A 25,234-nucleotide genomic window follows, 5' to 3' on the forward strand; every position below is an offset into this window, starting at 1 on the left:
TCGGATCTCCCAAGTCTGTGCTTTCAGGCCTGGCTCCGCTCCCCATCGTGGGGTGGAGCACCAAAGGGTGGGACCCCAAAAGCTTCAGCACCGAATGAGAGCTCAAAAAGGAACTGCCCGCTGACCGGACAGATCATGTGCATGCTGTACCAGCGCGGTTGTTGTGCTCAAACCGCCCAGGCCAGCTTTAAGGGAAGTCACTGAGCACTGCCGTTTTAACCTCCGTAATGTACTCTCCAGGGTGGCGTGCAGTAGAGATGACCATTTCTAGAGGCAATAGGCCTCCAAGGACCATGCCTGCTGTTGTCTATGTCTCTGATCCGCAGGCCCTCCGTGGGAGGCAGAGGGTTGCATCCGTTTTACAGGGAGTCTGGTGGGGAAGCCTGGGCCCTTCCCGGGAAAAGACTTCAGTGAAATAATGCCACCTAGTTGAGCATCAAGAGTGATGAGTACTCTTTAACACTGTGACTTGCACTCCCCTTTCTGGGTAAGGGCGTGGATGGAGTAGGCCAGGCGGAAATGCTGTTCCCAGAAAAAGAGCTGCTTTCTTCTTCTCCAAAGTGCAGGCAGGGCACAGACAGCCAAGCCACTTGGGACTCTCGGAGGGTGGGAGCTAAAATCCAGTGGCTGGTGTGGCTGGCTCCCTCGTGCTAGGGGAAGATTCCCTCTGACAGTGGCCGAAACCTGCCAATACTTGACTTCAGATGATATCAAGGGAGAAGTACTGACCACCTGGCCCTGGGGACGCAGCTGGGGAGTGAGGTGAGAGGGCCTTGGGGTATGTTTTCATGAGGCCCACCAAACCTGAACTGGTGGACAAATTGCATGTGTGGGTACACGTTCTTTCAGGGAGATGGACCATGGCTTTGGGGGATTCTTAGAGGGGCCCAGGACATCATCCCCCCATGCCATTCTCAGGGAGGGAAAAGAAGAAAGAGGGGAAAGGGCAGCAGGGGGACTCAGCTGTGCGACCAGGAGCTCACGAGCACGCAGGGACAAATGCAGCCTGAGGGGGCGGGGGCAGAGAGAGGGACAGGGAGGCAAAGTGCTGACCTATAATCCCATTTCCCCCACATGACCACTCTAGGGGACCAGCATCTTACATGTGTGGAAACTGAGGCAGGGCAATGTTAGTGACCAGATCAGGTTCATACTGCTAATGAGCAGAAGGGGCACAATTTGAACCATGCCTGTCTGGGTCCGAGCCTTGCTGAGCTCCTGGCACCTGGCTGTCTTTAACTGAGGAGCCAGCGCTGGGGGCCTGGAGCTGGTGGCACCCCCCAACACAAGGGCAGACTGGTAAGATCTCAAACCTGCTGGGCTGGTGCACTCAGCGCAAGCTGGTCATGTGCTATTCTGGAGTTAGGGCAAAGCCCAAAATGAACTGCAGAGTGTAGGGCCTGATTGTCAGCAGTGTAAGAGGAAAACCACCTGGGGTATGGGGTGCTGACAAGCTTGGAATGACCCCAGGCTGTGCTGGGACTTTGAAGGGAGAGGGCGTATGCTGCATTCCACCTTCATCACTCAGCCTTGCTTAGCTGACTCTGGGTCACTGGCTAGTGGTGGGTCTTTCGGCTCCTAGGCTGCCTAGTGGGGCTAAGGTGAGCACAGAGGGAGATTAAGATCCTTGGCTTTGGGGTCAGAGGAAATGGGGCTCTAATCAGCTGTGTGACCTTGGACGTGTAATTCCCCACTCTGAGTCTTACTGCCCTCGCCTGCAGAGGCTTGACCAATCAGAGGGATGCTGGACAGGCACTGGGGCCCTTGGGGACACAGGGCAGCAGCGGTGGCAGCAATTTTCCCATGGTATAGAAGTATTTCACCATCTTATCAACTGGTACGGTAGGAGCGGTGCACACTGGCTAAAGAGCAGCTGCACTCGCCTGCAAAGGGGCACATTCCAATTTAGCAGAACTGTTCCAAGGATTAAATAAAACAGTATTTGCAAAGCCCTTAGTACTGGGTCTGGCCTTCAAGGAAAGTCTGGTCACTGGTAACTGCGAACATTGCTGCGAGGGCAGAAGGAGCAATGGCGAAAGGCAGCTTGGGAGGCAGCTCTGGCAGCAATGTAAGGAAGGGCTTTCTACCAGCAAGCACTGCCCCAGGTGCCTTGGAGACTGGTGAGCTTCACATTCCTAGAGGCATTCAAGCAGTGATGGCTGATGAAACCAGCATAAAGGTCAGGCAGGGGCCTGCAGGGCTGGACTTCATAATCTCAGGCCAGCAGAAAAAGAGGAAAATTCCTCCCATATCACTGTGAGCAGGAAAAGGGGAGGACACCTCACCCCTAGCTGGAGCCATGGAGAAGTGCCTACTGTGTAGTTGACCTGAGGGCTGCCAAGCATGGAAGCCCACCATGCAAAACCTGGTTCAGAAACAACTTTCAACGAATGTTCCTTTTCCTCCCATTGCCCTTCCAATATCTTCCCCTTGCTCTCCCTAGAAAGAATGTGGATTCTAGTGTTCGGGGAAAAGCCAGGTCCGGGCCCCTCCGGGAAGACAACAGCACTTGTGTCTGAGGTTTGGGCAGAAGCCAGGGTGGAAATGTCCCAGCTTCTAAGGGTGCAGGAGAAGAGCCAGGGCTTTTGCTCTTTGCAAAGACTGAGCCCCTGTGGTGGATATAGGGGAACAAGTGGCTGTAGAGCTGGGCCCAAGAGCCCCTGGGTGGGATGGGTGTCTGGAGACTCCAGGCCCACTGCTGTTTTCTGTGGATAGAAGAAAGATGAAAGGTTCCAGAGGCTGGCCGGGCACAGAGCAGGGCTGGGGGGTGCATATGAGCGTGAAGGCCCAGAAACACCTGCTCTTATTATAAGTGGGTAGAAGATTTCATCACCATCCTACCCTGCAAATCTGAGACTTGGGCCAGCTTAGGAGGTAGCAAGACAGGACAGGGGTCCTGCTTGGCAGAGTCAAGAGCCCCCAGGGTCTGGCTCTGTCTCTAGCTAGGTCTGACCCTAGGCAAGTCCCTCTCCACATGCACCACAGTTTCCTCAGTGTAAAGTGAGGGGGCTGACACCACAGAGCTCAGGCACCTCCCTGCCCCAGCCTAACAGAAGAAAGGGGCACACGGGACTGCAAAACAAAACAGCTGAAAGCAGGCACGGGAGCAGGCACATGTGCACCCCCATTTACACAGCAGCATTACTCACAACAGCCAAAAGGTGGAAACAGCCCAGGTGTCCATTGCTGGGTAAGGGGATAAACAAAATGTGGTGCATACATACAGTGGAGTATTATTCGGTCTTAGAAGAAAATTCTGGCACATATGAAAACATGGATGAACCTTAACGACATTGTGCTAAGTAAGCAAGTCACGAAAGGACAGATACGCTTTGATTCCACTTAGATGAGGTCCCTAGAATAGCCAGATTCATAGAGACAGAGAGTTCAATGGTGGTTGCCAGGGGCTGGGGGGAGGGGGTTGGGGGTTAGTGTCTAATGGGTATGGAGTGTCAGTTGGGGAAGATGAAAAGTTACAGACACGGCTGGTGGTGGGGTTGCAGAACAATGAGAATATACTTATTGCCACAGAACCCCACACTGGAAAATGACTATGATGGTAGACTTTATGTTATGTATATTTTACCACCTACACACACACACACACACACACCCCTCCAGCACTATGCTCAGCCTCGAGTCTTTCTGATTCACGAAGCCTGAGAACTGGGGTACAGTGAGCCACACAGCTGAAAGCCAGGGTGAAGTGGGGTCTGAAGTCAGAGCCCAGGAGAGAGGGCCAGAGAGCTGGGACATGGGGGAGCTGATGCCATCCCACAGCCAAGGTGGGGACCTGACGGTGAGATGTTCCCAGAGCTGGGCCCTCAATAATAAGAGGTGAGACAAAGATCCCAAACCCTTGTGGGAAGGAACTTGGAGTGGACTTGCTCCAAAGCCTGGGGGTCTCACAGGCACTGGAGAGCCTGGCTGCTGGCCCCAAAGTCAGCCGTCTCCTGTCTCTGGGATTCTGGGAGGACTAGGGCCATGAGGATCCTTGAAAGAAAACAAGAAACAGGTTTATAATTCGCACAGAGAAGCTTCCTATCAAGCTCAGGAATCTCTGATCTGAGATTCACATCAGGACAGGAGCCCCTGGCCCTCTGAAGGACCTTGGACAAGGAGGAAAAAGGGCAGGTAAATGTGTCCTGATGATGCAGGCCACACCCCCTGCTCCCCCTCCCCCTATTTCAGCTCCCATTCCCAGAGGCACAGGGATCATCTGTGTGAGGTGGGAGACTGACTGTACAGGAGACCAAGGGGGGTTCAAACCATTGCTGGCCCTTTGAAACTGTGCTTTACCTTCTCCATCTACAAATGGAGATAACATCACAAGCTACTGTAGTAGTGTTTGTGCAGATTGACAGAGAGCATATGGAAAGTGCTTAACTCGGGCCTTCCACACAGTAATTGCCCAATAAACATCACTACTGTCATTGTAATTATCATCCTCCCCTTCATCATCATCATCGTTGTCACTACCATTGACAGTATCATGCTGCCATGCTTTTGCTCTTTCTAATTTTGGAAGAAGAGAACCCCAGAGTTCAGAGCACTTAGTAGGTGCCCCAGGCTTAGCCCACCCCCTCCTTCCCATGGTGTGGCCTCCAGGGAAGCAAGACCTCAGGGCTCTGGATGCCCATGCAAAGTCCTGTTCACCCCAGGGCTGCAAACCACCCCAGAAGGGGTCAGGGTTATACTTGAGCCTAACCAACCAGCCTTCGATTAAAATTCCCTAAATATGATGCATCTTTTTAAATGATGGACTAATTAATATTTAGCTGCAATGTTTTAAGCCTTCCTTTTCTTAGGAGAAGACCTAGTAGAGCGGAGAAGTGGGCTAACCTAAGAGAGTGGGAATCACATCTTTGCTCCTGAGGCAGGCCCAGGTGGGCGACGCCCTAAGTCAGGCCTGACCCTGGCGGCAGGATTAGAGGTGGGCACCTAAGGGGAGCTCAGGGTTTCAGAACACAGGCTTCCCAAATCCACGCTTACACAGCAGTGCCTGGCCACGCTTCCCTTCCCTCTCCCACTGCTATCATCGTTATCACAAACCCTTGCTCAAAACCTCCCTTGAGGAAAAGTTTTTCCCTTCAGAAGTAAATATAATGCCATAAGTTACTTCTTTTTTTTTTCATAAGTTACTTCTTAAAAAGTGTGAAAAGTTTTTGTAGGTGTAGAGAGAAGTAATATTTATTAAGCTCTGACTAAATACCAGGCATGGTGTTATTCTCTTACATCCATTATGCGATGTTTTTCAGAATGTTTTCAGTGGAAATAGCCTAGAATGATGGGCAGAAAATGGTCCCTTTAGGAAACTGTAAAGACAATATATCCCACCAATATGCTTGCAATGTATTTTTGCATATCGAAGGTTAAGTCATATAGTAAAGAAACCTGTTTACATTCCTTTAATTCAGTATATCTCCAAGAGCAAGGTCTGTCCAGAAGGTATCCAGCCATGTAATATGAAAAACAGAGACATTTATTGAAGAAGACACTAGGTACAAGAAACATTGTACAAAGGACAATGACACCTCAGTCCCCTTCAAAGTAGGCACTGTGAGACCTCACACAGTTCTCCTAATTGCCATTAGCTGCCCCGTCATATTTTCATGAATCTCATTGATGGTCTGAAATGCCTTCCCTCTCGAAAGTGATTTTAGTTTTGGGAAAAGCCATAAGTTGCAGGGCCCCAAATCTGGGCTGTAGGGGGTCTGAGTCACGTGGGTGATTTGATGTTTCACCAAGAAACTCTGCACGAGACGTGATGAAGCTGCCAATCACCAAGTGCCCATAGCTGCAGCCTTATGAATCATCCAATAGTTTCCATGGAGCAATGTTCAAACTTAATGCAAAATTTGATGCAGATTCATTGCTCTACTCACTCAGTTATTTTGAATGTGACAGCCACACAGTACACATGCTCACTCAACAGTGTCTACCTCCCCCATTGACTAGTACAGTGAAGTCATCATTGTTCACGCATGTGCATTCCAGTCCACTCCCCTTGGCTGCCAGATTACATCGATGTCACGCAAATCATTCTCATTATATTAACAATGGCTGGACTTTTTCTGGACAGACCACATATATATTCAAATAGGTGATGTATTTTAGAAAGTTCATAAATCTAAGTTCTTAAATTTATTTTTTAAAAAAATTTAAATTGATTTGAGAGAGAGAAACATCAATTTGTTGTTCCACTTATTTATGCATTCATTGGTTGCTTCTTGTATGTGCCCTGACCAGGGATTGAACCTATAACCTTGGCATATTGGGACGACACTTTAACCAACTAAGCTAAGCCAGCCAAAGCCATAAATTTTTAATTTTAATAGTTATATATATTTATTTTAACATGTGTTAGAAATAATACAGCTAGCACATCAAACCTGTGACTGCACGCATAGTGTTCAGGGTTCGTTCATTCGCTCAGGCATTCCACACTTACTGAGGATTCACCAGGAGCCAAGCAGTATTCTAGATGCGGAGGACACAGCAGTAATAAAATAAAGTCCCTGCTCTCATAAATGTATATTTTAGCGGGGAATGATAAACACTGAAGCAAACAAATAAACGCATTAAACAAATATATGTTCAACAGTAAAAGGGAGAACAAGGAAAAAGAGTCGGTCAGGGGCACAGGCGTGATGGGGTACTGCTGTTGATGGCTTGCTTAGGGAAGGCCTCTCAGATAAAATGACATTTGAGCGGAGGCCTGAGTGAAGTAATGTCTTTCGGCAGCAAGAATGTTCTAGGCGGAGGGAACACAAACGCAAAGTCCCTGAGGTGGGAACATATTGGTGCCCTCAGGTACCTGACGGAACTGTTCCAAGTTCCAGGGCTGCAGACAGGCCCACGAAGGACGGTGCTTTGTAAAATGAAGATATCATTCAAAGAGCATGATACTCATCCTTTAAAAACGTTTTTCACTTTAAACTTCAGTGGCTTTTAGTATATACACAAAGTTGTATTTCTTTTTTAAAGTGATGGTTTGGTCTGGTTCTGGTCCAGATGGAGTAACAAGGACCAGATTTACCTTCTTACCTCAAACAACCCCCCAAAAAAACCCAGACAAAAGTATATAAAACAATGGTTTTCAAGACACTGAACATCAGGCAACAAAAGGTGGTGACCCCTGCGAGGTGAGATATGAAAGAGGTGAGGTCACCTGTGAGTGCCCAGCTTACAGCCTGCAGAGAGTGTCCAGGCCACGATGCAGGGAGGGAAAGCCAGAGCCAAAGAACGTTATTTTGCAACAAAAAAGGGGTCAGTTCATCAAGAGGATGTACTGGTCTCAAACATTGATGCACTTAATAATAGAGTGTCCACGTACATGCAGTAAAAACTGATCGGAAAAAATAGGCAAATTCACAACAATGCTCTGAAATTCAACACCTCTTGCTCTCTCAGTAATTGACAGCCCAACTAGACAGAAAATCAATAAGGATACAGAAGACTTTGACAACACTATCTACCAACTTGATCTAATTGACAGTGATCGAATACTTCATCCAGTAACAGCAGAAAACATGTTCTTTCCCCACGCACGTGGAATGTTTACCAACACAGACCATATCCTGGGTCATAAGAAGAGCCTCAATGAGTTTAAAGAATTCAAATAATATACTGTATGTTATCTGATACAATGAAATAAAAATAGAAATGAATGACAGAAAGATCTCTGGAAATTTCCTAAGTACTTAAGAACTAAATAATACATTTCTAAGTAACCAATGGGTCAAAGATGAAATCAAAGGGAAAATTAGAAAGCATTTTGAACTGAATGAAATAAAAACATAACTTATTACATTTTGTGGGATGCAGCTAAATGAGCAGTTAGGGGAGATTTATAGCATCAAACGAATACCTAGGAAAAAAACAAATGCTCGAATCAATGACATCAGTTTCTACTTTAAGAAGCTAGGAAAGAGAGCAAATTAAATCCAAAATAGGCAGACAAAAAAGGAAATACTAAAGATGAGAGTGGAAATCAGTGGAGCCAAATGGGAAAAATCAATGGATGCAAAAGCTGGTTCTTTGAGAAAATCAGTGATATTGATAAATCTCTAGCCAGCAGCATCAGGAAAAAAAGGAAAGACACTAATTACCCGTATTAGGAGTGAGAGCAGTAGCATCACTACAGATTCTACAGATAATAAAAAGACAATAAGAGAATATTATGGCCCTGGCTGGGTGGCTCAGTTAGTTGGAGCATCCTTCTATACTATGAAGGTTGTGGGTTCAATCCCTGGTCAGGGCACATACCTAGGTTGTGGGTTCAAACCTCAGCTGGGGTGTGAACAGGAGGCAACTGATTGATGTTTCTCTCTCTCTCTCTCACCCCTGCCCCCTTCTTTTCTCTAAAATCAATAAACATTCCCTTGGGTGGGGATTTAAAAAGAGAGAGAGAGTATTATGAACAACTTTATGTCAATAAATTTGATAACTTTGATGACCTAAACAAAATTTTGAGACACAAACTACCAAAGTTCACTGAAAAAAATAAAGGGATTGCCTGAATAGCCTTGTATCTATTAAAGAAATTGAATTTGTAGTTTAAAGTTTTCCTAAAAAAAAAAGTCAGGCCTAGATGTCCTCTTAGGTAAATTCTACTAAGCATTTAAGAAAGAAATAATACCAATTTTGTTTAGACTCTTCCAGAAAATTGAAGGGAGCATGCTTCCCCAGTCATTCAATAAAGCCGCCATTATTCAACATTACAAGAAAACTACAGACCAATATCTCTCAAGAACATAGACGCAAAAATTCTAAACAAAATTTTAGCAAATCAAAGCCAAGAACATATAAAAGTACAATTCATCATGACCAAGTAAAGTTTATCCCAGGGGTGAAATGTTAATTTGACATATTAACAAACTAAAAAAGAAAAATCATAGGATTATCTCAATAGACACAGAAAAAGCATTTGACAAATCCGACATCCACTCCCGATAAAAACTCAGCAAACTAGGAATAAAAATAAACTTTTTCAACACGATAAAGGGTATCTATTAAAAAAGAAAACCCTACAGCTAACATCATACTTAATGCAGACAGTGAAAAGCTTTCTAAGATCAAGAACAAGACAAGTATGTCTTTAGTCAGTGAAATAAGGCAAGAAAAAAAAGAAATAAGCCATCCAAACTGGAAAGAAGTAAAAATATCTTTACTCAGACATGATCATCTATGCAGAAAATCCAATGGAACCTACGAAAAAGCTAGAATACGTGAGTTTAGCAAGGTTGCAGGTTATAAGATTGATATAAAAAATTCTATAGTATTTAACAAAAAACTCAAACCCGAAATAAAAAAAACCCAGTATCACAGAGGTAGGTATAAAGCTGATGAAATATGTAAACGACCTATGCACTCAGAAGTACAGAACGACTCGTGAGCGAATTAAAGAAGACTTAAATACATGGAGAGAATAACACGCGCATGGGCAGGGAGCTTAACATTGTTAAGATGTCAATTCTCTCAAGTTGAGCTATAGATTCAACACAATCCCAATCAAAATCTAGAATTTTAGAATTTAACAGATTCTAAAATTCATATGGAAATGCAAAGGACCTTGGCGAGCCAAAACAACTTTGAAAAAGAACAGAGTTGGAGATTTAACAGCACCTGATTTCAAGACTCGTTATAAATCCGCAGTCATCAAGACAGGATGGTACCGGTGTTAAAACAGACATATAGATCCAAGAAATGGAATATACGGACGAACAATTTTCATCACAGGTACAAAGTCAGGGAAGGACAATCTTTTCAGCAAATAGTGCTGGAACAATTGCATATTCGTATACTGAAAAAATGAGCTTTGTTCCATACCTCATACCATATAAAATATTAACTCGGGGAAGATGATAACCCTAAAACCATTAGGCTTCTAGAAGAAAATACAGGAGGAAACTTTTGTGGCCTTGGTTTAAGTGATGATTTCTTCGACTCAACACCTAAAGCAGGATCCACAAAAGAATAACTGATACAGGGGACTTAATGAACACTGAAAAATCTGGTCTTTGACAGACCCTGCTAAGAGCATGAGACACAAGCCACAGAGTGGGAGGAAATATTTGCAGATCACATATCTGACAGAGGACTTGTATCCCAGTGGTTTTCAAAGCCTCCCTCCTACAATGACATTCTATGATTAATGGCTCTTTGTTTAAGAGAGAGGCTTAGTGTATGGAGTCATAATTACGAAGAATCTGGAGTAGTGGCTCCCTAACTTCAGCATTACCTGGAGGGCTTATTAAGACACAGATCGCTGGGCCTCACCCTCAGAATTGCTGAATCAGTAGGACTCGAGGTTTTTCATTTCCAGTTAGTTCCCTGGATGCTGATGCTGCTGGCCTGGCTACCACACTTGGAGAACTGCTAATCTTGACCAATTTAGCCTAAACTAGAGACACAATGTCACATGAAAGGTTTTTTCCCACCAAGGGACAATACCAAATAAACTATACTGATTAAGAAATTTATCCCTCTCCCCCTCTTTTTTTTATTAGCTACAGACATCTGTGAATGCTAATCAGAGCTTCTGACCAGCAAGAAATAACAAACATGACATTACTGAGTTGGCATGAGTCTAGCCCTGCCTCTTTGTTGAATACACATTTTGGTTTCTACAAAGCTGTTCAGAATTCACCCTGGAAACCATATATGGCCTTGTACCAACTGTCTCATAATACCAATTGTTTCCTAATGGTAACTTGCAGAAAACCATCATGCCCTGCCGAAGCCTGTCAGCCTTCCCGACCCTCTGCACGGACCGCCTCAGGCCCTCGCAGGGCTGCCGCCAGGTCTCACCGTCCAAGATGGCCCACTGATTGTCAATCTCTGTGTGTTTCAGGTAGGAGTCTTCGATGGTGGGGTCGTAGTCAGGCACAAAGATCTTCTGGAAAAACTGGATGGTGAGGGCACTCTTGCCCACACCCCCATCCCCCACCACCACCAGCTTGTACGTGGGCAGGTTGTCACTGGGGACGGCGCTGGTTGCCATGTTTCTGGTGGGTCAGACCTGGGGAGGCAAGACAGGTGGAATGAGGCACGGACCTTTTCCCCTCTGACCTAGGGGTAAGTATTCATGGCTTCTCTTGCCTTTTTATAGAGTGATAATCACTCTCAATTATAGAAAGTTCTGAAAATAAAAAACTGCAAAAGAAAATTAAAATGTCACCCCTGGTCCCACCACCCCGAGCCAATCACTGTTAGAATGATTTATTCGATCATTTGCTAAATACCAGCTTTGTGCCAGGCTTGGTCTTGGGGACACAGTACTACTAGATGCCATGTGATCTTTAATAAGCACGGCCAAGAGCCAAGTCAAAGAAGCTTTCCCAGCACTGAACCTCGCCCTGTACCTGTGAGGGTGTTAGTCTGAGCAGGGATAGCACAGAGGTTCACCTTTCGCATCAACTCTGCTCCACTGGACTGCGGTGCTAAGAAGGGTTTGAGGCTGTCTTTGCTTAAAGGGAAAGAAGGCCCCAACAGCTTAGCACACCTGAGTTCAGGGTCTCGGGGGCCCCTTCCAAATCTCAGAATTCTGTGATCCTGGCTCTGTCCCTCAGTTTCCTTGACTTTTATTATGCACAAAGTCATGCTAGAATCTCGTGGCATCTGGTCGACCCTGTTCTAATTGGGGAGGGGGGAGGGGAGGAGCAGGGCTTGGTTTTGTTTTAATGACATGCAGCCCAGCTGAGGCAACGGTTCTCAAACAGGGGCAATTCTCCCCTCCACCCGGGGACATGCTTGATGTCTGGAGATATTTTTTGGTTGGCAAAACCAAGTGGGTGTTACTGGCATCTAGTCAGCAGAGGTCAAGAATGCTGCTAAACATCCTATAACGCACAGGGCAGCCCCCCACGACAAAGAGTTGCCCATGCTAAAATGTCAATAGTGCCAAAGCTGAGAGACCTTGGGTTAAGGTGACTAGGAGGGAGCTAGAAATACGGGGCCAGGATGCTGAGAATAATTGGGCTTTAACAGATAAGGAATGATTGTGAAGAGGCAACAGACAAGGAGTAACCTTTGGAAATAGTGTCACAAAGTGACAACAAGGAGAGGCAGGCAGGGGGCATGGAAGAAGCACTCAGAAAAAATAGAGGGAAACCAGGGAGGGAGCCCACAGGCTCCAGGAGGAGGGGGGTGACAGCACCAAATGTTAAACACTGGGGGCAAGGGCAGAGCTACCTAAAGAACAAGCTGAGGGCTGTTGCCAGGGACCTACACTGCTAACCGCCGGCCCTGCCAGGGAGAACCACCTCCTGGGCAGCAGGAGCACTGACCCCGAGCCGAGGGGGTGAAAGCTTCATCCTCCTCCCCAGTGTATGCGCAAGTTGGGAGGGGGAAAGCCACGGTGAATGTGTGACCAGGAAACTTAAGGACTCATAGCAGAGTAAATGGAGGTAGTGGCCTTGGGGGGACACTGGACTGGGTGTCCGTGTGCATTACTGCGGTCTGGGAAGGCTGATGACCTCGCTGAGCCATGGTTCCCTTGCCTAGCAGATTAAAGGGCTGGCTTTGTACAGTTATTTCCAGCTCCAGAAGAGTACTCAAGTCTACATTTCAACAGAAAGGGTGTTGGACACAAATGTGGGCTCTGTGGCCACGCTGATTTGCATGGGGTTCCAGGCGAGAGTCGTTGTGTAATCTTCTGCAGTTACTGAAGCTTGGTGTTGACATTCAGGATTTCCCTGCAGCGTGGGGAAGTAAGGGTGAGAGTGCAAATCTGTCCACGCTGGACCGAGACGACGCTTGCATAAATATATCGAAGTTTCAAATGGACATACCCTGTCTTGCAGCTGTACCAACATGTGAAAATTTATTTTAAGCTGATAGGCAGACAAGTGTAAAAGATGTTAACAATCAGGAAAAAATAAGAAAATAACTTAAATGTTGGGAGGGGTAAGTTAAAGAAAAACTTCTCCACACAATGGAATACTATGCAAGTACAGCATAGGAAATATAGTCAATAATATTCTAATAAAGTATGTATGCTGTCAGATGGATATGAGATTTATTGGAATAAGCACTTAGTAAATTATATAATGTCTAATCACTGGGGTGTACACCTGAAACTAACATAATATTGTGTGTCAACTGTAACTGAAACACAAATGATTTTTAAAAGATGATACTCACTTACCTAGAAAAAGTTGACATTATGTATTAAAAAAACAGGCTGCAGAACATCGAGCATATGTGACTGCATGTCCATGAAGCTACCCGCCTATGAACCTACACATCTGGATGTGGATCCAGGTGGAAAGAGGCCTGGCACGTGACTCTCTCTAATGCAGATTTCAGGGCACTTTCTTAATTTTCTATTTTCTATAAGAAGTATGTATTATATTTGTATACCAGAAAAGCTTAACAATATGAAAATGTTCCCAACAAAATCAAATGTTCAGGCCACCTTAAAATGAGTGATTCGCTCTCTTTCAAGAGGAGATTTAAGCTCCTTTGGTGCAGGATAGAGGGAGCAGGGGCCAGCTGCAGCCCAGCATCCGGTTCCTAGTCTCCGCACAAAGGTGGGGTAGGCTGACGCTTCAGTGCAGAGTTCTCCCACGTGATGGAGAAGGAGGATCAAGGGGCCACTGAGGAGTTGGAGGGAGACAGACTTGGGGAAAGGTGGGAGAGAGCCAGCTCCCTCTTTCCTTTGCCTCTCAGGTTGGGGGAGAGTGGTCAGCTCCTCAGCTGCTGTCCTGACTTGGGGTGAATGGTGACACTGGGCAAGGGCAAATGTGCTTGTTTGTGAAGGAGGCTGGTTTTAAAGCTCCCTTCCACTCACTGCTGGCAGCTACATGAACAAAAAATACTAAGTGAGTGGGAAGGTATTGGGAAGGAAAATTATTTCTCTTGATTTTCTTCTCAAAATAAAACAGGATAAGAAATACACTAGTAAACATGATAGAGAACGTGAACCTAACCTTTGAGTCGGCGCTCAGACCACCACAACAGAATCACCCCGGGACTTGCTAAAAACTGTCCTCTGCTTGTCATGCAAGGCGGCCAGCAGAAAACAGTCAGATGAGGGCCCCCTTCTCCCACAGTGTCCAGCATTTGGGGGTTGAGTTCTCATAGACCACAGGGAGCCAACTGAGGGTTCCTTCCCATCTCAGACTCAATGGAACAGGGTTAGAATGCACAGTTAACACCAAAACTGGACTGGATCCCTTGTGGTGAATAACCCTTCAGTGCTGCCCACAGCTGATGGGTGGAGTCTGGGCTCCAGCATTGGCTGCCATTACTGACCTCTCCACTGGTCGGTACCTGTTGCCTCAGCCTCTCATACTTTACTCTCTCCCCCAGCCGACTTTGTGTTCTTCCAGTGTGCCCTTTGGTCACACTGAGTCCTCTGTACACCCCTGAGGCTGCAGAAAGAGCAAACACCTCTTCACAGGTCAGGCCTGAGCCCTGGAATTGCATCCCCCTGAGAGGCACTGCCTGTACCCTGGGATCGAGACCCAGAGCCGCTGGTGCAGAGGCCACCATCACACCTAAAATCTTCTATACATTTATTCTGTACAAGAGGGCAGAGCGTGTACTGGCCCCTGTCTGTACCACAAAGCCTGGCACAGCACCAGCATGCAACAGATGCTTGTTAAGGGAACTGGAAGCTCAACCCTGGCACATCTGAACAACCGTCAGACCACCTACGGGCCACAGGCCTGGCCTCTAAAGGGCAACTCTCCCAGCCAGGGGTTGGGACTGTCTTCCTTCCTCTACCAGGTTGAACCAGTCACACCAATAGGACCTTTCTGGAACCAGTTGTGAGCCCAGGAAAAATATAAGGTGTTCCAGGATGGGAGAAGGAGTCCAGAAAACTTCCCCAATTCATAAGGCTTTCAGCTGGATCTTCTTCTGAGGAGCATGTATTTCCAGTCCTCAACCTCCCCCCCAGTAATCCCTGGCTAAATGATGTCTTCGTAATTGGGGAGGGCAGTCAAAATGCCAAAGAGTGTAGTGCCTACTACACTCCTACAAAATATGCTGGTCTCATGTGCATAGACAAAGATTTTTTAAAGGTCACCACAGGCTAGGTCAAAAGTCACCACAAGCTGTGTCAAAAATCACCACAGGATAAAAAGTTGGTTGGTAGTTAAGGAGCAAAATGCCTACATTCACAGTCTATTCAACTAGACAGCACGTTGGAGATCACTATAGAATATCGGTTCTTGACTTCTAGTGAAGATGGCAGCATAGGTAAATGTGGTACTCAAATCCTCCCACAACCACATCAAAATTACCACTGAACTACAGAACAACCATCATTCAGAACCATGTGATATCTAGCTGCATAGAAGTCCCACAACTAGGGATTTAAAGAAGAAGCCACATGGAGACTGGTAGGAGGGGTGGAGATGCTGAACGTGCTGGTCCCACACCCACAGGTGGCGGATAAAAATTGGGAGGGATATCTTGGCTGCAGAGGCCCCCCTTGTGGGGTGAGGGGTCCGAGCCCCCACCAGGCCCCCCAGGCCAGGGCTCTAGTGCCAGGAATAGAAGTCCCCATAATATCTGGCTGTAGAAACCAGCAGGGTTTGTGGCTGAGTGAGACAGAGGGCTTCTGGAGTCTCAGGCATTCCTCTTAAAAGGCCCACACATGGACTTACTCAGACTCACTCGCTCTGAGCTCCAGCACTAGGGCAGCAGCTTGAAAGGAACCTGGGACATATGGGAGAAATTGAATTGGCTGGCAACATGGAGAGAGCTGGGAGGGCAGCTTTCTGCCAGACAAAAGTGCTGGCAGAGGCCATTGTTCCTTTTCTGAGCCCCTCCCCAACCACAGAGCTGGCAATAGGGAATCAACAGTAGACTAGATGAAGCCAAGAATCAAATCAGAATTTGGAATATAAGGAAGCAAAAAACACATCCAATCAGAACAACAAGGAAAAAAATCCCCCCCCCCCCAGAAAAGAAATGAGTATAGTATAAGGAGCCTCTGGGAAAACTTCAAGTGTACCAGCATTCAAATCATGGCGGTGCTGGAAGGAGATGAGGGAGAGCAAGAAATTGAAAACCTATTTGAAAAATTAATGACAGAAAACTTCCCTAACCTGGTAAAGGAAACAGACATTAAGTCTAGGAAGCACAGAATCCCAAACAAGACAAACCCAAAGAGACCCACACCAAGATGCATCGTAATTAAAATTCAAAAGTTAAAGACAACGAGAGAATCTTAAAAGCAGCAAGAGAAAAGCAGTTAGTTACCTACAAGGGAGCTCCCGTAAGACAGTCAGCTAATTTCTCAACAGAAACTTTGCAGGCCAGAAGGGAGTGGCAAGAAATATTCAGAGTGATAAAAAGCAATGACCTACAACCAATGTTATTCTACCCAGTAAAGCTATCTCTTAGAATCAAGGACATAGAAAGAGCTTCCCAGACAAGAAAAAGCCAAGAGTTGGTTTGTCACCACCAAACCAGTACTACATTAACTGTTAAAGGGTCTTCTTTAAGAAGAAGAAGAAAAAAAAAGATTAAAATATGAAGAATAAAATGGCAGTAAATACATATCTACCAACAATTGAATCTAAAAAAAAAATAAATGAACAAGCAGAACAGAAACAGACGCATAAATATAGAAAACATTCTGATGGTTGCCAGATGGGAGAGGGGTTGGGAAACTGGGTGAAAAAGGTGAGGGAATTAAGAAGTACAAATTGATAGTTACAGAATAGTCATGGGGATGTAAAGTACAGCATAGGGAATATAGACAATAATATTCTAATAACTTTGTATATTAGTGTCAAATGGGTATGAGATTTATTGAGATGATCACTTAGTAAGTTATATAATGCCTAATCACTGGGGTGAAACTAATATAATATTGTATGTCAACTGTAATTGAAAAATTAAAAAAATTATTAAAAACAGTTTTAGAATTAGAATACAGTGTAAGTATAATATGCACAACAAGTGAGTCATAGCTTTAACATTAGGATGTTAACATATCCAAAGACTTGTGTTCTGCTTCATAAAAAATAGTTTACTATAGGCATACCTTGTTTCATTTTTTATTTTTTCAATTTATTCATTTGAGAGAGAGAAAGGGAGAGAGAGAGACATCAATGTGTTGTTCTACTTATTTATACACTCATTGGTTGCTTCTTGTACGTTCCCTGACCGTGGATCGAACCTGCAGTTTTGGCATATCGGGACAACGCTCTAACCAACTGAGCTACCCCGGCAGGGCCACGCATACCCTGTTTTATTGCACTTCACAGATGTTACGTTTTTCACAAATTGAAGGCAAGACCCTACACCGGCAAAAATATTACAACTCCCTTTCTTGGGACCCTCGCATTACTGTGGTCGGCCGGCTGCAGTACCTCTGAGACCTGCCTGCAGCAGCATGTTCTTGTGTATCTTCCTAGTTATTAAAATGCGAATAACAGGTATTGTACTTGTTACTATAAATTTAGGATGTTTAGACAGTGTAATTGATTTATCACTATCTCATATTTTTGTTTGAAAATAGTTTTGAAAAAATTGTGGTGTCATTAAACATATTGCTTTTCACTTTGTTCAACGTCAAAAATGCTTAAAATGATATACTTAGGAAACTGAATTGAGAGGAGTTTAGACAAATCTATATGAATTGAATTTACTCAGATAATTTGCCAATGATCTGGTCAACGTGGGTTCAGTGGGTTGGGCATTGTACCATAAACTGAAAGATCGCCAGTTCAATTCCCACTTGGGGCACATGTCTGGGTTGCGGGCTCGGTCCCCACGTGGGGCATGTGTGGAAGGCACCTGGTTTCTGTCTCACATCGATGCTTCTCTCTCTCTCTCTTCCCAACCCTTCCTCTTTCTAAAATAAAAAATAAAAATAAATTAAAAAAATAATTTGTTAATGGCAAATTGTGAGTGAGGTGACAGTCCAAAATAAGATTTATATACAAATAATTAAATTATATTTGTATCACTTCAAGCATAAATTTGCTTCAAATACATGAATGTTTATAACTCAATAAATTTTCTGGTGCTGCTCCATTTGTCAGAATTTCTCCCACTGGAGAGCATATTAAATACTATTGTTTTCATTGATTTTTATTGCTAAACCACTACCCAAGAAATAAAATAATTAAATAAAATACAGAATGTTCATTCTTCACCATTGAGGGGTCATGGATAGCCCCTTTGAGGTGGGAGGGTGGTATAAGGTGGACATAAGGTTCTCCTTAAGTTTCCCCACCAATTTTCCATGCTGGATCCTCTCCTATGAAACAGCTGAATAATCTTGAGTGTGTTCCCGTTCACAGTGTCAGTTTCTTATTTGTGAGATGGGGTTGGTTAGAGAATCATATTTTGCAGAATTGCCCAAGCATATAATTTAAATATCTGAAATGTGCCCAGCTGAGAGGAGCTCAAATTTTGTTCTCTAGCCTCATTGTGTGTATGTGTGTAGAGAGAGAGGGTTTTCCCATGGTTCCTCTGCTCTGAGGCTCCCCATTCCCAGCCTCCTGCCCCTCCCCCATTAGAAACCCCCCCCAACCTTCCCCACCATCTCAGCCCCATTTCAGTCAGATTAAATAAGCCTGTGTGGGAACATCACCCATCATTTAGAACATTGTTTCCATGGGAAATGGCTCTGAGGTTCCAGGCAGCCCCCTCCACTCAGAAACCAACTTTTGGAACTGCAGCCACTTGGCAGATGGGTGCTGGATCCCATGGCAACCACTTCTTGAGAGCCCCTCCCAGACCACAGGCAACCCAAACCCTTGCTTCCACTGGAAACTTCTTCCTAAAAGGCAGTGTCGCTGCCTCGACAATCCTGATAATGTGTCTGTGAAAACTTTAAGCATCTTTAAGCCAAGAAATAAGCTTTCAGGGCTGCTATCTGTCCTTTGCTCCTTTCTCTCCCCATGGTTAGCTCCATCTTGCATAATTTGAAGTTGTTTCCTGAGTGGCAGATTCACCAACCCCAAGCAGCTTGGAAGTTCTATGAGGACAAGAGCCATGCCTCCTCACCTTCTTGCCTCTCACAGGACCGGGCAGGGCCCAGCACATGTTCAAGGTCTGTCAATGACTCCACACTGCCCCGAAGCAACCTTCTACTCACCCATCCTCCCTCGGGCCAGGAAGCAGGGGGTGATGTCTGTTCTTCTGATTGGCAGGCTCACATCCTAGGAGGTGGGGCTGGGAGACTGATGACCCCAGAATAACTTCCTCACCCAGCAATTTCCAGGTGTGCTTAGAGGAGGGGTGGGGGCCCCAGACCTCCAGAGAGCAGTCTTGTGCAAAGCCTCCCTTGGTTCTTCAGGGGAACAGACTGGATGGAGGAACAGCCTTCAACTCTGCAGCCTGGCTGCTGGAGTTCACTCATGTCTCTGATACGGACCTCTTGTATGACCTAAAGCAAGTTTCTTAATTTCCAGGAGACTCAGTTCCCCCATTTATAAAACAGGAAAACAGGATGCTCAAGAATGTGTAAGGTCCCAGCTTAAAAAAACAAAACCCAAAAAACTGGAGGGCTCCCAGCAAGGGAATATTTGCAGTGACATGCAGAGCAGTTGTACCTGGTCTCCCTCCAGTCTGGCAGACGCCAGTGACTTGGACCCCTTACCTGCCCCATCCACAGCTGTAAGAGTACCTAGGGCTGCCGGGTGACCAATACTGTGTCAGATATAGTGCCTAGGACAGCAGTGGGCTCTCAGCAAATGGCAGTCCTCAGTGGTTGTATCACCAATTTTCCCCTCCTCCCCAGGTTCCCAGTTTCGATGGCTTTGACAGATCTTACTTCCCAAAAGAATACCCCAAAACACTGCCCATTTTTCTAAGTGGGCATGTGAAAGAAATGCCTTCAGCTGTAGACATTGTCAAAGGTCCATGGGCTTCCTGGCCTCTCCACGCGCTGCATCTCCCCAGCCACCTTCACTTCCCACGCAGTGTCAGACAGTCCTGGCCAGAACAAATGGTGCCCGGAAGAGGCCACAGAGCAGTAACACCGCTGCCATTTAGTGGATGTCTGCGATGGCTTGGTTGGACACCAAAGGTCATGCTTGGAACCATCACATCACACTGCCTTGAACTGTTTTGGCAATTAGTTTTGCAACATCACAGGATTTCTTTGACTGCCGTTGTGACTCACTAACCCATAGGGTTCATCCTTGTGGCTGCTTCCCTGGTCCTGACTCTAGGACCACGGACTCAACGCTGGGGCAGTGGCCAACCCCGAGCCTCTCCCAGGGATGCTGCCACCTTTACTGAAGGTTTAGTTTGTACAGCTTTTGCTTCTCTATTTCTATACTAATCATTTTGAAGATTCTCCTGAACCCCATCAGGTGAACTACAAGTTGTTTGGGTACATAAGGCTGGAAGAAGGGGACATATTCTCTATTAACGGAGCTCTTGGGAGAGTAAATGGACTTTTAGTCACATTGGGCTGAATCAGCCCTGGGAAGCTAATTTCATCTCTCTGATATCTGGGTGTGCCCAGCTCAGGGGGATAAGGACACAGTGTGGGGAGTGACCCAACCCATGTAGAGGAAATGGCTCCGAATTCCAAGAGCTGCCCTTCCCCTCTGCACAATTCCCAGAAATGGGCAGCTTCCCCAGGGCTGCTGAGTTGCCACTGTGCCTAAATGGTGTGTGGCCCTGCCAGGGTCCAGGCCACTTGGTCTCCCTGAGGACTTCACTCTCTCTTCCCCAAGACTTTGCTCCAGCCCTTTGGCTCACACCTTTGCTGGTCCGAGCCCAGCACTGTCACTGCACTACTCAACCCTTTCAGGAAGCTACCGGTGCCCTCATCACACTTCATGATTAAGGCTGAACCACCCACCCAACTGTGTGTATTATTTTCTGCTGTAAAGGACGTTAAACACCATTGGCTCTAGATGGTGAGTCTGTGACATGGATTCAGCCCCTCCCACTCCCACAGCCATGGCAGACATCACTAATCGATCACAGTCCTCTTTCCTGCTCAGTCTTAGAACCCTTTTCATGCAGCACCTTTGGCAGCCAGAACTGGATGACTGATTGGTCCAGAGAGGAAACTTGTTTGCCAACCCAGATCTAAACCACAACTCTCCTGGTCCCCTTTAAAACATCCCACCTAGTGGCCATCATGTTCCATGGGAAGAGCTCAGGACCTTTAGGGGTAGCCTTCCTGCTTATGTCTGGAGATATCCCACAAGGCTTCACTCTCTCCTCCTCCAGACTTAGCTCCAGCCCTCTGTCTCTTTGTTAATGCAAGCCCAGCATGTCACTGCACCACTCTGGAGATGATCAGGTCTTCTGTTGGCTAACAGATTGCATTACCTAAGTCTTCTGTTAATACATCAGCCCCTGCTTTTCTTCCACATCAAATCCAACCTCCTCTGCTGGGATCACACATCACACCCGGACTGCGGGCAGAAATGGTCAGACAGGATCCGGAGATCCAGGCAAAGGCCAGGGCTCAAAGTCAGCCAGATGTGGGACACAATGCCCTTGGGTTTACTCACAGTCTCCAAGTACCTCGTGCTTCCTTATACCACAGCTGTTAATACTGGTCTTACCACTAGTGTGAAAGTGCCTCCCAGACAGGGCCTGGAGCTTAGCATCTATCCCCAGCACTGAGTCCCAGAGCAGGTGCTCAGAAACCACCTGATGGAAGAATTATAAGAGTGATCATGTTAAAAACAATACAAATACTTAATGTAGCGATATGCCTGATGCTGTTGGAAGATTTTACCAAATTTACTCATTTAATTTTCCCAACAGCCCTATGAGGTGTGACTTTGATTATCCCCAGTTTACAGTTGAAGGAACTGAGACACAAAGGAGCAAAATGACTTTTCTAAGGTCACGCAGGCAATGCAGGGACCTGGAACCAAGTAGTGTGGCTCCCGAGCCCAGGGCCAGCCCGTCATGCTGGGCATCCTGTCGAGGCTGCCAGAGGCTGGGTGGGTGTGGAGTCAGCCCAGGCAGCAGAGCCAGGAGTTTCAGGGGAAAGGTCAGCAGTCAGCCAGGGAGGTGGTGTCACAGTCAGAGAGGCCCCCGAGGCCAGGTCACTGTCCCTGTAGGAGGAGCAGCTGAGGATGTCAGTGCCCGAGAGGCACCCAAGGCAAATATTAGTCACTGAAAGCAGACATGCCCTTCATCCCTACAGGGATAAAGTCTACAAACAGGACACAGGTATGGGTACTGCCAGGTGGCCTCCTGCACTGAGGACCAGGGAGGAAGCTGGGGGGCATCAGGCAGCTGCCTGCATTGTGGGAGCACCAGGTGGCTTTGACACCCTTATTTTCCAGCATCCGTGTGTGGGACCCTCTCCACTGTGCTGGTCAATGCCCCAACCCCATCCTGTCTCCTTGTGGTCCTACACACAGGTTGCTCCTTCCCCAGCTTGGGGCCAGCCTCTCACCTGGAACCCTTTACCAAGGAGCTTACGCTATGGACTCAGACAGCCTGCAACCTTAGGCAAGTTATCAACCTCTGTACCTTGGTTGCCTATTCTGTAAAAGTGGGGACAGTGGCAGCATTTGCTTCGTGATGGTCATGAAAAGCTACACATTTATTTGCTTGGCCCAGCATGTGGCCCATAGTGAGTGTTCAATAAACGTCAGCATCCTTCCAAGTCCCCTTTCCTCCAGGAAGCCCTCCCTGTTCTCCACAGTCCTTCCTGAGCTCATGTCTGCAAATTGGCAGTTTCACAGGTAACAACTCAACTCAGCCCATCACCACCCTCTCCTCGCAAGCCATCTGCAGGCTGGTCCCAGCTCCCCCATCCTGCCTTGGAGGGCAGCATCACGGCTCAGCTTGCCACTGTCCTCCCCACAGCAATGCCATGGGACAGCAAGTCCCCATATAGCTGCTGGCTGAATGATGGATGAGATTTAAGCTCCTCAAAGACATTTCCCCAAGAATTCAGGAGATGCTTGTTCACTGAATAAACTATGGAAGATACCAAAATACTGGGAATTCAGCATAAAATATGGCTTCCCTCTCTGGTCCTTAAATCCAAAAGTGCTCTCCATTGTAAAAGCTAGCCCCTCTCTGGATGCTTCCTTGATAAGAAAAAACAGGACACATGACACCAGAAAGGGCCTAGTTTTATGATCCAGGATGAGCAACCTGGACAAGTCACCATATTTACGATACACACATGCTCAGACTGCAGAAGACTCGCACACCCAGTCAGTGCTCCCAGAGCACGTAGTGTGCCTGGTCCTGGGAGCTGGGGAGAGCAGGCTGAATGAGTGCAGGCCCCTGGCCTTAAGGCTCATGGTGTGTGTGGTGTGGGAGGGAGCAGACAGAGAGAGGGTGACAGCACACAGGGCTAAGTTATGTGGGAGTGCAAGAGGAGGGCGGGGCCTCTCACCCAGCCTGGGGGCATTGCAGAAGGCTTCCTGGTAGAGACAAATGGCATACTGGAGGCCACATAGGTATTAGCTCAGGTGAACAATAAGAGAAGCTATCCCAGGTAGGGAACAGAAGCTGCAAAGATACAGAGCAGGGAGGTGTGAAAAACCCAGGAGGCACCAGGTGTAGCAGGCTGGCAGGGGCAAGAGGAGTGGGAAGGAGGCTCCTCTTGGCTCTTAGACAACTAGGGATCTTTGTGGTTGCATCTCTAGCACCAAGTACAGTGCCTGGCACACAGTGGCTGCTTCACAGCCCTGAATAATGCAGCAACCAGTGCCGGGCTGCAGGGCGAGGCAGGGGAGAGCACAGAGGCCCCCACATGCCCGGGAAGCCCTCCCACCCTGCCCTCCACACAGGCCCACAGGGGCACAATGTCAGCTGGCTGGAGAGCTGCCCGACTGAAAGGCTCCGGAACCTTTCTGATGACCACAGTGGTTAACCAGCAAGAAATGACCAGCAGAGGCTGGATAACTTGCACAGGACAAACTCTAAGTGTTCTAGAAGTTCAGAGGCGAGGGGAAGCAGATGGGAAAAGGCTACAGGGTCAGGCGGGAGCAGGAAGGTCACACAGATAGGGTGCAGCACAGCCACAAAGGCCTGAAGGCAAGAATGTGTGCACTGGATTTAATGTCCCCATTTTGCCAGCGGGGAGAGGGAGAGATACAGTCAGGCATTTGCCCAAGGGCACAGTTGGTAAAGGGCCGGCGAGGCTGAGATTTGGCACCCAGACCTGGCAACTGAAAATTAAAACTCTGTGCCGCTCACCACCCAGCTAGTTTGGGGCACCCCATGGGTCTGAGAGGCTCTCAGAACAAAGGGACCAACAAGGGCCCCAGGGTCTCAGGGTCCACACAACCCTTCAGAACAGCGAGTCCCACTGGCAACCTGAGTCGTGGGGATGCTGCCACCTGGCCACCTGACCCTCATGGTCTCAGAGGTTCCACCCCAGGTCCCCAGGGTGTTCCCATGCCCAACCACTGACAATAAGGATAGACTCAACCCAGGAGTCAGAGGCAGGGCTCACCACCTACCCTCTGTTACAGCCTGGCACACAGCTTCCTTGAGCAGCAGCTAGGGGCAGAAAGGAGGAAGTGACTTTATGCTTAAATTCTTATTTTCAGTCCTGGGGACCTATTAATATTTTCCTAGGGCTGGAAAGTCTCACCTGTAGTTACGCAGAACTTCTCAGTCTTAGAAATCTGCAGGCTCACTGGAAGGTCATGCTGGTGGTCACCCCCCAGGGAAGGCCAGCTTCAGGATGCTCTGGGATCCCCCCAAAGAAGGGTCCTCATACTCCCCAAAGCCTGTCAGGCCACTGTCCTACCCGCTCCAATTCAGATTCAGCTGCCCCCTGAGCCCCCACCAAGGGGAGGCTCCTGTGAGTCTGCGTCTTCACTGTACCTCTTTGGGCTGCTCAGGCCCCACACTTCATAAACTGGACTCAGCCCGTTGCACTCACTGCCCCCTGGCCTCCAGAGCCCCTTTCCCGCCTTTTTGCCTGGCATTCTCTTTCTCTTTCTCCCCCAGAGGCTCAAGCATCCCTTTACTCAAATCTGAGGCTGAGGCCTGGCAACTCTGTGGCACGTGGCATGCCCACCTCAGTGGCTAGGCTCTGATCTCTGCCTGGGCCCCCTCCACCAGCACCACCCTCCCACCACGCCAGCTTCGTCGTCCCTCAAGCATTCCCTGAGCACACACACTGCGCCTCCTGGAAAAACCACCCGTGGACGCCTGGAGCTCTCCCTGCTGACAGGGCATGCAGGCACCCCTGCCCTCTGGTGCAGCCTCTGCCCCTGCTTATTCCTAGTACAGCATCCTTGAGGAGAGGTGGCACCTGACCTGTCACAGCTCCAGCCCCTGGCAGGGCACCACGAAGTCT

General features: G+C 47.3%; 1 protein-coding gene across 6 annotated transcripts in view; it reads right to left on the bottom strand.

Moving 5' to 3' along the window:
* Window positions 1-25,234, bottom strand: part of MRAS (muscle RAS oncogene homolog) — a 57,890-nt gene that overhangs the window by 19,403 nt on the left and 13,253 nt on the right. For 5 of the 6 annotated variants that reach the window (XM_045200099.2, XM_045200096.2, XM_045200095.2 and 2 more), the window contains exon 2: window positions 10,813-11,023. In XM_045200099.2, the coding sequence (XP_045056034.1) occupies window positions 10,813-11,005 (193 nt within the window). In that variant the 5' untranslated portion in view covers window positions 11,006-11,023. Of the gene's footprint in view, window positions 1-10,812; window positions 11,024-21,509; window positions 21,598-25,234 lie in introns of all 6 variants that reach the window. The other variant, XM_053930247.1, reaches the window with a different exon arrangement.

This window comes from Desmodus rotundus, chromosome 8, assembly GCF_022682495.2.
Source record: "Desmodus rotundus isolate HL8 chromosome 8, HLdesRot8A.1, whole genome shotgun sequence".
NCBI lineage: Eukaryota > Metazoa > Chordata > Mammalia > Chiroptera > Phyllostomidae > Desmodus > Desmodus rotundus.